At 56.8% G+C, this 13,022-nt stretch overlaps 1 protein-coding gene across 2 annotated transcripts in view; it reads left to right on the top strand.

The window, feature by feature from the left end:
- Positions 1–13,022, top strand: part of Scube1 (signal peptide, CUB domain and EGF like domain containing 1) — a 120,683-nt gene that overhangs the window by 42,006 nt on the left and 65,655 nt on the right. For both annotated transcript variants that reach the window (XM_004642387.2, XM_004642386.2), the window contains exon 4: positions 1,455–1,589. In XM_004642387.2, the coding sequence (XP_004642444.1) occupies positions 1,455–1,589 (135 nt within the window). The remainder of the gene's footprint in view (positions 1–1,454; positions 1,590–13,022) is intronic.

Below are 13,022 nucleotides of genomic sequence, written 5' to 3'. Positions count from 1 at the left end.
GGGGGATCAGCTCGAAGCAGCCAGTAGCTCACGTTGCTTTTGTGGTTTTATATATTTGCCTATTAAAATGACAATACAGCATGGGACATTAAGGTTTAAGAAGCCCTTCTTTCATTAAACAAACTGACAGAGTAGGGGGTTATGGCTTTGGGTAATTGAAACATGCTGTTCTGTTCAGGACCAGAACTCCATAAAGACTCTGCAGCCAGCGCACCCTTTGTGTCAGCAGCCAGGAACAAGCCGGCCCTGGGGAGTGGGGAAGACTCTTGGCAGCCTTCCTGGCAGGCCTGGCAGCCAGAGGTCAGAGCTCGAGAAATCCTCTCCACCCGCCAGGCTTTTGAAATCCATCTGCAGAGCCCATGGCCTCGGTGGCACAAGCCGCCCTGGACCCTGCCCCACATGGCTCCACGTGGCTCTAGGTTCCGTGTAGTGCTGGGCTGTGGCTGACCAGGCTCTCTGTTAGGGGAGAGGGTGTGGGCTGCTCTGTCTTCCTAGAGACGGGTCTGATCATGCGGGGAAGAGCCTGGGTTTGGAAGTCAGCCCTCCAGGCTTGAGTCCGCCTCTGCCACCTGCCACTCGTGGGAACTTGGACACTGACTTTGTCTCTCTGTCCCTTGGTTTCCTTGCCTATAAGTGGACAAATACCAGGATCTGACTGATAGGGTGGCTGTGAAGACTCAAGGACCTAACTTGCAGGGAGGGTACCTAGAACTTCGCAGAGTGCACGGAGGGCAGCCACGGCCAGCCAGCCTCACTGCTGTTGGAACTGGCTATTTCTGGGAAGTCATCCCGAGGAGTGCCGTTGTAGAGTGTCACCATGGAGCACTTCTGTGGAGCACCACGGCAGAGTAGCGGACTGCTTCTGTACCCTGTGGAGTACAACCATCTGTGGAGTTCTGCCATGGAGTACATCCAGGGAGTCCTTCTGAGATGTACTGCCTCAGAGTACCATAGAGTATTTCTAGGGAGTACCACTGTGGAATACTATGGAGCAGTGTGGAGTACTTCCTGTGGAGTACCTCCGTGGACTGTATCCATGGAGTATTCTGTGGTATGCCACCATGGGGTACCATGGAGTACTTCTATGGAGCACTACCATAGAGTACCCGTGGAGTATGGCCATGGGGGACCATGAAATGCCATGAAGCACTTTCTGTGGAGTATAACAGAGCACTTCTGTGCCACCATGGAGTACGTCCACGGAGTACTTCTGTGGAGGGCCACCATGGAGTACATCTGTGGACACCACTGTAGTGTTCCACCAGCGTCTAGCACTGCGCACAGCACTGCAGTGCTGCTGTGAGGCATGGAGTACATCCCTGCAGTGCCACTGTAGCTGAGTGCCAGGGAACCTCTCCAAGGCGTCCCTCCTGTGTGGTCCAGAGAAGTGTCGGCCGTGTCCCACCAGCTCCAGACATAACCCTTCTTCTCCCCTTCCCTTTGTCTTCTCCCAGACGTGGATGAATGCCAGGACAACAACGGTGGCTGCCAGCAGATCTGTGTCAACACCATGGGCAGCTATGAGTGTCAGTGCCACAGTGGCTTTTTCCTCAGTGACAACCAGCACACCTGTATCCACCGCTCCAATGGTGAGTAGGCCGTTATGACTGGACCCAGCTCCGCTCCGGGCACAGACACCCCTGGAAACCCCTGCCTGCTGCGTCCAAGGGCCCTAGGGTCTGGCAGGGATTTGAGGGGGCCTTGAGTGGCTGATTTGTGCCTCTGCCGCCGGTTCTGCATGGAAATCCTCCCGGCTCCTCCTCTCGCCAGCCGCACTAGGCCACTGGTGTTTCTCATGCTTCTACGTGGAGATAAGGTGGAGCCAGTGGTGGCCAGGAGCTGTCGGCCTTGCTGGGGTTGGTTTCCTGGGGCCAGGAAGAGAGGAGCCTACTCTCCACACCCCCTTCTGTAAAAGGGGCTTGAGGCCTATCCAGGCCACGTGCCAGCCTCCCCCTGAGCTGTCTGTTCACGGCTGTGCCAAGTGAAGGGCAGACCAGGCTGGGACCAAGCCTGTTGCAGCTGAGCCCTGCAGGTAAAGGCACTTGGGGTCATCACTGGTTGTCAGGTCCTGGAGTTTGGGCCTCAGGGCAGCAGGCTGGGCCGTCAGGTGGAGCTAGCTTTGGAGGCGAGGCCCCGGCAGAGGGCATGGCGCTTCTGTCATGTCAGATGAGGTCCGGGCTCCTGTGTGCTGCAGCAGGGCACTGGGCCTGGCTGATCTAGGCGGCTGAGGGCCAAGTGCCCCTCGCCCACCGCTGACCCTGGACCAGGAGGCTGAAGGCACCAGGCCAGGTGGAGCCTCTTCTAGCTAGAAGGTGGGGAGCAAAGAAGCACGCACGGACTGAGGCCCCTCCACTCCCACCGGGCTGCTCCTCGGGCAGCTGCTTGTGTGCAGCACAAGGAGCGTAGTGTGGGCTGACGGGCTGTCAAGTAGGAAGGAGCCCTGGTGCAACGTGCTAGCACCCAGCGCGGCCCCGGAGGCTGTGCCGGCCTGTGGGGGCTCGGGCCTGGTTTTTATTAGAAAACGGTTCCTGAGAAAGTAAAGACAAAACACTTAAAAACTACAAAGCTCAGGAAAAAACAAAAAACAGAGCTATACAAATGGACCACAGGATTCACAGCACTCAGTGGTGAATGTTTCTTCATAGGCAAATCCAGCCTGCTGATCCCTGGCCCTGTGGCATCCCCAGAAGGATGCAAAGGCTGAGCTCTGGGGCTCTGGGGCCCTTGCTGAGCCGCAGCATGCAGACCCCATCGCCACCCCATGCAGGCAGTCCTGGGCAGGCGAAGGACACTTGGCCCCCCCAAGCCGTCCAGCAGGAGGCAACAGAAGGTGGAGGCCAGCGCCCTGGGCCCCCATGGGGCTCTGTGAGAGTCCTGCAGGAGGGTCAGCAAGATCCCAGGGTACAACTGTGGCCTGTTTATCACCAAGGCCCAGTTTAGCTGGTCAGCATTTGTGGGGCTGAGGAGGTAGCAAATCCTGGTGTTCCCAAGTATGGGGCCTGGAGGAGAGGAGGTACAGGCCTGAGCACCAGGGCACAACCTCACCGCCGCCCTTGCAGTGGCCAGGTGAGACCCTGCTACCACCACACAAGGGAGCCCAGGCGGGCTGGGGGCAGTCAGGCGGCAGCGCACTGTGAGCTCACAGGGGCAGAAACAGGTGGTGGAACACAGTGACCAGGGCAGAGGGCCTGCAGAGAAGCCAGGTGTGTGCTGGAACCCAGTCATGAGAAAGGGGCCCTGGGGCGGTGGGGTGCGGTGTGCCCTACTACCTACGTGCTAAGGCCCTGAGGTAGAAAGGGGCCAGCTGTGCCCGCAAAGAGAGCAAGGGCCAGAACGTGGAGCACAGTGAGCAGAGCAGGAGTAGCCCCAGATGCGGGCGCTGCAGGGCCCCCAACCACAGTAGGGCTTGGACTGCATGCAGGGGGCAGCAATGAAAAGCTGGGGAAGCGCAGGTAGGAAACAGTGCGGGGGTGGGGCGGGGTGGGAGGTCCTAGGGGAAGGAGAACGTCCAGGAGGTAGGGTCGTGCGCTAGTGGTACTATTAGGCAAGTGGCTGGCCTCACCTGAACACTCCAGGGACCAGACCCTGGGGTGGGTGTGGGGGGTGTCTGTGTGTGTCCTCCCCTTCTAGGCATGGAACCTAGGCATGCTCTACTACTGAGCTCTAGTGCGTTTCACGGAGTTGCCTACTTGCAGTGCCCCTGCCTCAGCCTCCCCAAATGCTGGGATAGTAAGTGAGCACACCACACCCAATCAGATTTTTAAGTGAAATCAGAAATCCATAACCAGGGAGCCGGGGAGATGGCTCAGTAGAATAAGCGCTTCCCTGGCAAGCTCAAGGGGCTGAGTTCAAGCCCCGGTTCTGCCAAAAAAAGAAAAAGAAAAAGAAAAGAAATCCATAACCAGAATAGAGGCCTCAACATGTGTCTGCATCGATGGGTACATCAGTAAAGAAGTCCCTTCTCAGGGCTGGGGAGATGACTCAGTAGTATAAGTGCTTATATTTTGGGGTGGAATCTCCCAGGTTTTTTTTGTTTTTTGGGTTTTTTTTTTTTTTTTTCTGTATTTAGGGCAGGGTCTATAGGGTCTCACTACGTAAATCAGACTTGTAGTGATTCTCCTGTTTTCAGCCTACCAAGTGCTGGGATTACAGGCACACACCACCATGCCCAGTCTCAATCACCATCTCAGCATGCCCCAGGGGTGGGGCTGGCACAGCACTCCAGGGATCGAACCCCGGCCACTGCGCTCTGCCTAAGCAGGCACTTTAGTCTGCTGAGCTATCAGGCTGGCCCTTCCCAGTTTTTAAATCTAGGTTGCAAAGGCCATCTGAAAAACAGCACAAGATGGGTGACTCAGCCCCCTCCCAAAGCAAAAGCAGCAGCATCCCCAGGGTCACAGAGTTGTGTGGAGGGCCCAGAGGGACAGGGAAGCCACTCAGGACAAGAGCCAACTGCTTGCTAATTCTCTGGTTGGAATGGGCCAGGGGCCAAAGCAGGGCCTCCGCCTGCCCAGCCCTCCCTACCAGTTGTGCCATCAGAGCTGCCCCGAGGTCCCAGACAGAGCTTGTTTTGCACCAAGAAACATCTGATTCCCGTGGGTCCAGAGCCCTTTGGCAAATTAGATTCCTGCTGTCCCCCGACTTCCGGTGCCTGCACGGCTCTGTGGGCCTTGCAGAGCTGGGGAAATTGTGCAGACTGTTTCTGATTAGGGGGCAACCAGATCTGTGAGAAGGGTCGGCCAGGGTCAGTCCAGGCTCCTAGCCAAGGGACGTTCTTGCCTCTAGGGGTCTGCAGCTGTGCGGGGGACCTGTCCTCCCTCCTGGCAGGTGAGGCACCCACAAGAGAAAGCTTCAAAGCAGTTCCATGCAGGAGCTGCCCTGGGGAAGGGACAAATCTGGGCAGCGACAGCTTCAGGTCTGTATCCAGTGATACAGGCAGGCAGCTCGCTATCTGGGACCGAAGCAAGGGGACCCAGAGCCGTTGGCACCTGGCCTGCTGCTCCGTTCCACATTTCTAGCACTAATTCTGGCTCCAGAGCAGCTCACACTCTCCTTGTCCTTGGCCCTGCAGCCCTGACCCAGCCCTGTTGCCTTACTGCCCGTGGCCAGTGCCTTCTCACTCGCTCCCTCCTGTTCCTCCATCTTTAACCTGGGCCACATTGATGCCCCAGGAAGGCTTTGCCTCTCAGGTGAGCTTTGCTCTTCTCTCCCGATGAAGGCTCCTTTCCTCCCCTTCTGATCATTGCTGAGCAGGGCTGGAGGGTGTCTGAAAGGCTTCCTCACCAGGGGGCGCAGCTGGGGCCCCCGTGAGTACACCCATGCACTCCTGTGCCCGGCCGTGGCAGGCCCCAGCGCCATGCACTGTCCAGGCAAAGCTTTCAGTCTAGAAAGAGACCGAATGCAAGGAAGGCCTGACAGTTCCTGTTGTCTCAGGCTGCGGAAGAGTCTGTGGGACTCCTGTGGCCCTAGTTGTCTCATCTGAACGGTGACTGCAGAGCCGTGATTGCTGGCCATCTCCTTGTTACTGGCCCTGTCCTGACTGCCGGCTGGCTGATGGGCTGTGGTTAGAGACGGCCAGGTCCTCCCGCAGGGCTGTGCTCGGCAGCCTCACGGCTGCCCGCTATGCCTGGCCTCAAGGAAGTGTCATAGCGCGTCATCCTACAGGGGTAGCAGACAGCAGTGCTGGCAGAGAGCTGAGGGGCTGCAGGAGGTAAAGCCCCACCTGAGGGGAGCTTGGTTTTGCTTTGTTTAGTTTTATTTCTTTTGGAGACACTTGGGCTCAGCACATTATAGGCTGGCCCTGAATTCAGGGTAGAGTACTCCTATGGGACTCCGATCACACGTCCACCAAGCTCCAGATGGCATTGAGAGTAACGCTGGCTCCATCCAGATTCTGAGGTGGGGGCTGGGAGCAGAAAGTCTCAAGCATATCCTTTTGATGAGGTGGCCATGACAGTGCCAGACAGAGCACCCCACACGCTACTTCACTGCCACCTCCCACACAGTCTGCCAGTACAGAACCCGAGGCACTGAGGAGGGGACTTGTGTGAGATTGTGGGGTGGGGAGGGGTCTCTGCAGTCTGACCTCAGAGCCTGAACCACTGGCCACCTGCTGGTGCAGAGGACAGAGACCCCTCTCTGTAGTGGCCCAGTGATGCGGCCGATTCCTCCTGACAATTGCCACCCACAGTCCCGCCTTCGGCGGGCTTCTTCAGGCAGCAAGCGCTCCAAAGCCATTTTCCAAAAAAGTCCCACACATTGCCCTCTCTTCAGGACAGCCTCGGCTGGCTTAGCCTCCCTTTGGCCACCACTTGGAATTTTTGTGCTCAGCTCAGACGCACCGCCCCTCCTAGAGGGAGAAAACCTTTGTCAGCGTTCTCCCTTGCTAGATCCCCCTGGGCCTCTGGGCGTGAAGAGAGTGCGCTCTTCTGGCGTCCCTCAGCTGCCTGTCGTGTACACTGTCTTGGGAGGGTCTAGCTCCGGAGGGCAGCAGCCCAGGATTCCAGAGACATCCTGGGCACAGTCTGAGGGGCTCTGTGCTTGGGAGTGCCTACCAGCCTCCGAAATGCCATTTTCACTGTTTTTTTAGTATGTCACTATGCTCTGGATGATGGGGCTGGCTGAAGATGGATTCTGGTTAAATTGGACGTAGTTTTGTATGTATTAAGCCCACATAAGAGCTGGACGTGGTAACACATATCTGTCATCCCAGCACTCTGGAAGGCTGAGGCAGGAGGATCCCAGCTGCCACCCCACTCTCAGCAACTGGGCAAGAACCTTTCTGAAAATTTAAAATGTACCCTTTTTTGTGGTACTGGGGATCAGTTCAAGACCTCACACTTACCAGGCAGGTGCTTATGCTGCTGAACTAGCTCCCTGACCCTAAAATGTAATAATTTTAAAGAAGGCCCGGGGGGGGGGGAGGGGAAGAAGGCCCGGGACTATGAATACCCTAGTTCAGGAAGGGAAAAAAGCCCATATATGAAGTATGTTGAGGATCTGTTCATTGTATCTGTGAATTTGTAAGAGGAACTACCCTGAGTGTATGACTGGAGACAAAATAATAGGAAATAAAACCTTTTTTTATTTTGAAATAATGGTGGATTCATAAGAACCTGAAAAAAGAGAAGCCCCACACACCCTTTGCCCTGTCTTCACAGGGGTAATCACCAGTGGCAACCCTATGGCACCCATGCCCCAACCGCTGTTTGCTGTCACAGAAAGCTCCAGAAGGTTCACCATCACTGGCCTGAGCCATCTTGCATTTCTTAAGTGCAGAAGCCCCTCAGGAAGGTTGGCGCTGGTGCTGTGTGCATTTGGTTCTGGGCAATTTGATCACGTGTGGAGTCCCATCACCCCCACCCCATCAAAGCATGCATTTTAAGAATAAATGACGAGTACCCTTCGACCTCTGCTGTGGGCACTTTGCCTGTCTTAGAAAAAAAGACTACGTAGGGGCCAGGGAGAGAGCTCAGTAGAATAGGCGCTTGAGGTCAGTCCCCAGTTCCACCACAAAAAAGAAAAAGAAGAAGGAGAAGGAGACGGGGATGGGGATGGGGATGGGGTTGGAGACGGAGACGGAGACTACATCGCTTAATATCCAGCCGGTACACCTTCCAGAGTGGCAGGAAACTGCACTCACAACTATGCCAGGGCAGTGGGTTTGAATTAGGTTACCTTGCGTGGTCCTGTGAGCCCTGAGGTGGGTAGAGATTGTCCCCTGTACCCTTCCCTGGCTAGGGCATGAGTGCAAAGCCCCCCAGGCAGAGTCTGGGCTTGGTCACTTGGCTCTTGGGGTAGTGGCAGGACTGAACTCATGACCCCCCATCAGTATGGAGAGGCACCCGCTGTGCCCCAGGCTTCCCCTGATCTTTTCAAGTTCTGACAAGAAGGGTTTCCTCCCCCAAGGTCCTTGTTGGGGGGCTGGATTGGGATGCTGGTGCCCAAACACCTAGGCCTGGGTTTTGGAGGGGCCTGAGGGGCCTGGGAGCAAGGTGGCTGAGGCAGCGGCTGCCGACGGCTCTTGTCTTGTTTCTGGCCTCGCCTGGTCCCACCCAGCACGCTTCTCCCTCCCCACCCTGATCATTCCTTTGTCTCCTCCCCTCAGAGCCCCTTCATTTAGGCCAGCCTCACTACTACCCCTGGCTAGGGACCTTTGACCCCTAAGATTGCAGCATGTGCTTGGCCGGAAGTGCAGCATCCCTGCAGGCTTCGTGGCCCACTGGAGCAGGTGGCCCCAGAGCCTGGGAGAACATGTTTCCCAGGAAGGTGGACTTCCTAAAAGTGGAGGGTGCCCTATCAGGTATGAGGACTGGGAGCGTCATCCCCATTTTCAGGTCGCCACTGGGTTAGCTTTTTGTCTCTGTGATAAATCCCTAAGAAGAGCATAAAGGAGGAAAGGTTGGTCTTGGCTCACAGTTGCAGAGGTGTCGCTCCATGGTCTCCTGGCTCCAAGGCAGGAATGTCATGGTAGAAGGACCCAGAGGAGGAAAGCTTACCTCACGGCAGCCAGGAAGCAGAGAGAGAGCACAAAGAGCCAGAGGGGAAGGGGCTGGGGGCCAGCGGTAGTCCCTCAGGGCCCCCCCATGGCACGCTCCTTTCAGCTAGCGCACGTCCTGTTGCCATCGTGTCCCAGTGATGCCAGTGCCAGCAGCCCTGGTGATGTTAGACCCTCAGGCTCACATCACTTCCCCAAAGCCCAGCAGCAGCCAGGCCCTCCGCGTGGTGAGCCCTTTGGGGCCACTTCCTATCCAAACCACCAAAAGCACTCACACTAGGGCAGACAGCAAGGTGAAGAAAGGAGCTGTATAGCCACAAGAGTGTGGAACTCACGGGGGCAGCATGAGCACAGAGGAGGGTGACTCAGAAAGAGTATGGGAATGACTGGAAGGGTGGGGACAAGTTATGGAAGGGGAAAGGCTGTCTGAGGGAAAGTTAACGAGATGTCTTAGGAGGAGTGATGGAACAACTGAGAGGTGACAGGATGTCTGAGGGTATGGTGACAGGATACCTGAGGGAAAAGTGATAGGGAGATGTCTGAGGGGAAAGCAACAGAATGTCACAGTGAAAGGTGACCAGAGGGTGATTGAGGGAAAGGTGACAGGATGTAGAGTGAGGTTGATAAGAGGGTATCTGTGTGGGGAGGTGATAGGAGAGCTGAAAGGAAGATGACAAGGTAGTTCAGGGGAAGGTGACAGAAGGGTGTCTTAAGGGGAGATGATAGCAGGGAAGGTGACAGAGAGTCAGAAGGAAAGGTGATAGGAAAGTAGCTGAGAGAAAAGTAACAGAAAAGTATCTGAAAGGAAGATGATAGAAGGATGTTTGCAGGGAAGATGACCTGAGAAAGCTGTATAAAGGGAATGGGTAAGGAAAGTGACAAGGTAGTTGAGGGGTTGGCATAAGAGGGTGCCTGAGGGGAAGGTGACAAGAGAGTAACTGAGGGGAAGGTGACAGGAGAATGTCTGAGGAGCAGGTGACAGAAGGTTGTCTAATGGGAAAATGACAGGAGGGTGGCTATGGAAGAAGTAATGAGGATGGCTGAAGGGAAATGACAGGGTGTCTGGAGGAGTGGTGACAGGATGGTGTCTGAAGAAGTGGTGACAGGAGAGTGCTGAGGGGGAGGTGACAAAGATGTCTGAGGGGAAGGTGACAGGATTTCTAATGGATAAGTGACAGGAAGATGGCTAAGGAAGATGGTAACAAGGAGACGGCTGAAGGGAAGTGACAGAGTGTCTGGAGCAGTGGTGACAGGAGGTGTCTAACAGGACACTGACAGGATGTCTGAGGGGAGGTGCCAGGAGGATGTCCAATGGGAGGGTAGCAAGAGGATGTCTGAGAGGAGGTGACAGGAGGGTGGCTAAGGAAGTGGTGACAAGGAGATGGCTGAAGGGAAGTGACAGGGTATCTGAAGGGGAGGTAACAGAGCAGCTGAAGGAAAGGTGACAGGAAGATGTCTGAGGGAAAAAGTGACAGAATGTTTTAGGAGAAGGTTGACAGAAGGATGTGAGAGAGGAGGTTGACAAGAAGATGTCTGAGGGGAAGATGATATCAGGTATGAAGGAAAAGTGAAAGGATGACTGAAGAAGAGGTAACGGAGATGGATGAAAGAAAGGTGACAGCATGGCTGAAGTAGTGGTGACAGGAGGGTGTCTGAGAAGGTAGTGACGGGGGTGGTTTAGGGGAAAGTGACGGGGGCAGCACTCGGCAGAGCTGTCTCCCCAAGTTTGCACTTCAGACCATCCTGCTACCTGCATCACCTGGGTGCAGAATATTTCTGCGTGGTGTCTCTGGACAAGCAGAGCCTTGTTCTCATTCTCGGTGGGCCTGAGCAGCCAGTCTCCGCCTTTTCTCCTGTGGTGCTGGGGACTCACCATGCCACGCCACTCTCTACTTTTTAAGAAGCTAAAAACTGGGATTGAAGCCAATCACCAGGCCTTGACTGATGTGTGAGTGAAGCAAAGCCCAGGGGGCACCCGTGGGGTTTTGAGGCCTTGCATGTATTCTTGGCGGCAGTGGGACCCTGCCTGCCACCTGTTAGGCGCTTTGGTTACCCTGTGCCTAGGCTCACCAGTGCCACCTCCTCGCACAGCACAGGGTTCACCATCACAGGGCCCAGCCTACAGAGGAGGCAGCCCAGAAGCAGCTCCCACCGGGGCACACAGAGGGCCCTGGCAGATGCCCCACGAGGGTGAGCGCAAGCTACTTTGCTCCTCATTCAGCAGAGAAGGCCACATCTTGGGTCTTTTCCTGCCGTTATAGCACAGTGGGTGAGACTGGGCAAAGAATCTACCTCATACGGTTCTGGAGCCTGAGAGGCCCAAGAACCTGGTGCCGGCAGATGGGTGTGTGGCAAGAACCACTCAGCTTCCTTCCCGGCCCACCTGCTGTGTCCCATGTGAAGGAAGGTACAAGGGTAAAAGGGCCTTGCTCATCCCTCCAGCCCTCTGCGAGCACACCAGTCTCACTCAGGAGAGCAGCGCCTCTCTGTCCGTTCACTCCAAGAGTCTTCCCCTCGCAGCACTGCCACCCTGGGGACGTAGACATTCAAGCCAGGGCTTGTGCTTGTGTGTGGTGGGCCTAGAGCAAGTGTTAGCTTCCAGCCAGCTCAGGCTGCTGAGAGCATGGAGGTGACACCTTGCACGGGAACCTACTGGGGTCAGGCTGGCTCAGAGCTGCACAGGAAGCTCAGCACATGCTGCCTCCAGGACCCAGCCCCTGCCAAAGGCTGCAGCAGTGTCCTCTGGCTCCTCAGCCAAGGTCATGTGGGAGTTCTCAGGCACCCACTCTGTGGGCTTGGGTCGAGGCAGAGGAGCAGCCTTGAGGGCCGGATGTCTACAGCCAGTGGCCTTCTGCCCACCTCCTCCAGGCCAGTCCTTGTGCCGCTCTGTACTTGTCACCTTCTGCCTGTCATGCTTCACCTGGCTCGGGCCTGAAGGCCAATAGGCCATTGCCCCTTCTCAGCCCTCGCTCAGCCGTGAGCTCCCGGGCCAGGCCCACTTCCCTGTCCCTGCTTTTCCCTCAGGATCCCCTCAGGATCCCCTCAGCACTCACAGTCACCCTGAGACATGCTCAAGAGTCACTGACAGCCCCCTTCCAAGAGCCCACACGGCTGCCTGTGCTGCCCCCAGGGAGCACTTGGGAACCGGGGCTGCGTTTCGGACGCCACCACCAGCTCTTTCTCCTGTCCTCCACTTCCAGATTCTAGGGAACAAGCCAGCAGACAGAGCTCCTCGGCCCCTCAGGGCCGCCTCAGCCACAGAGCAGCACAGCATCCTGTTGGCACGCTGGCTCCTGAGTCACGGGAGTTAGGCCTGGCCTGTGCTCAGGTCTTGGCACGGCTCCTGCGGGCCCGGGCTCTCCATCATTGGCTGCAGGGGCCAAGGCTGGCCGTGGGGGCTGCAGGCTCCCCTTGACGCCTGCCTGCTGCAGACCAGGTGGGCGGTAGAACAGACGGCCCTGCGCTCAGCAGGGAGATTTATGGAGCTACTGGAAGAGGCCTGTCCCAGCGCTGTGCGGTCCGGAATGGCCCTCAAGGCGGAGACAATAAATTCAGCCCATTATTTTTTACGAGCCTCCCACCCCATAAACAACTCCTTCACACGCTTCTCCTGGCCAGGCCTCGAGCCGGCGCCAGGGGCACCCTGGGGCTGACGTCCCCACATTAGTGGTGGCAGCTTTCTCCATGCTGCAGGACCTTTGAGCACCCAGAGTGGACAGTGCAGGGTAGAAGGTGGGCTGCAGCTCCTTCATGAAAGGAGCCCCCTGCAGGAACTGCCGTCTATCTGGCCTTGTCAGTGCCACATGACTGTCCCAGTGCTCCCTATGGGCCCTGGTCAGACCTGCAGCCTCTCCTCACTTTGCTCCTCACAAGCCAGCCCTTTGTCACTGGACGTCCCTGCCTCTACCATGCTGTCCCTTGGCAGGAGGTCCTGTCTACCTTAGCCATCTCGCCTGAGACCCTTTGGGTCAGCAGGCCCCTCTCCATGTGGACCTCCCTGTTCCCAGCAGAGCCTGTGGTCCTCGCCTCATGGGCCTGTTCTGTCTCGTACATACCTGCTACCACTGGCTCTGTTCCTGGACGCCAGCCTCTGCCTCTTGGGGCCCAGCCCGGGGCCCAGCCCGGGGCTGGTCAAGGGACACTGAGGAGGTACCCCAGAACCAAATGCCTCAGACCCCAAGGGCCCCTCAGCCCAGGTCACAAGCTGGCCTGCACACCCATTCTAGGGGATGGTGGCAGGGCCTGTGTGTGGTCACCTAGCATGTTGGTGACCTAGCTGGGCCTCACCAGTGTCCTGCTCTCTGCCTGTCCCCTCCCTCCTGCACACCTCAGCCCCTCTGAATGAGCCCTGTGTGCAGTCACCTGTGTCTGGACTGCCATCCCACCCTTCTCTCTCGGAAAGCTCCTCACCACCCTTCAGAGCCAGCCCTCTCTCCCCTGCTCTGTGCAGCTGACTCGGACTCCCTGCCAGCCTGACATGTAGAGCCCTTCTGTCCCCTGGGAAGGGCAGGCTGCTGGCTCCCAG

This window comes from Octodon degus, unplaced genomic scaffold (genome assembly GCF_000260255.1).
Source record: "Octodon degus isolate 3935 unplaced genomic scaffold, OctDeg1.0 scaffold00153, whole genome shotgun sequence".
Classification (NCBI taxonomy): Eukaryota; Metazoa; Chordata; class Mammalia; order Rodentia; family Octodontidae; genus Octodon; species Octodon degus.
Note: the sequence above shows the minus strand (reverse complement) of the source record. Positions and strands in the feature narration are given on the sequence as shown.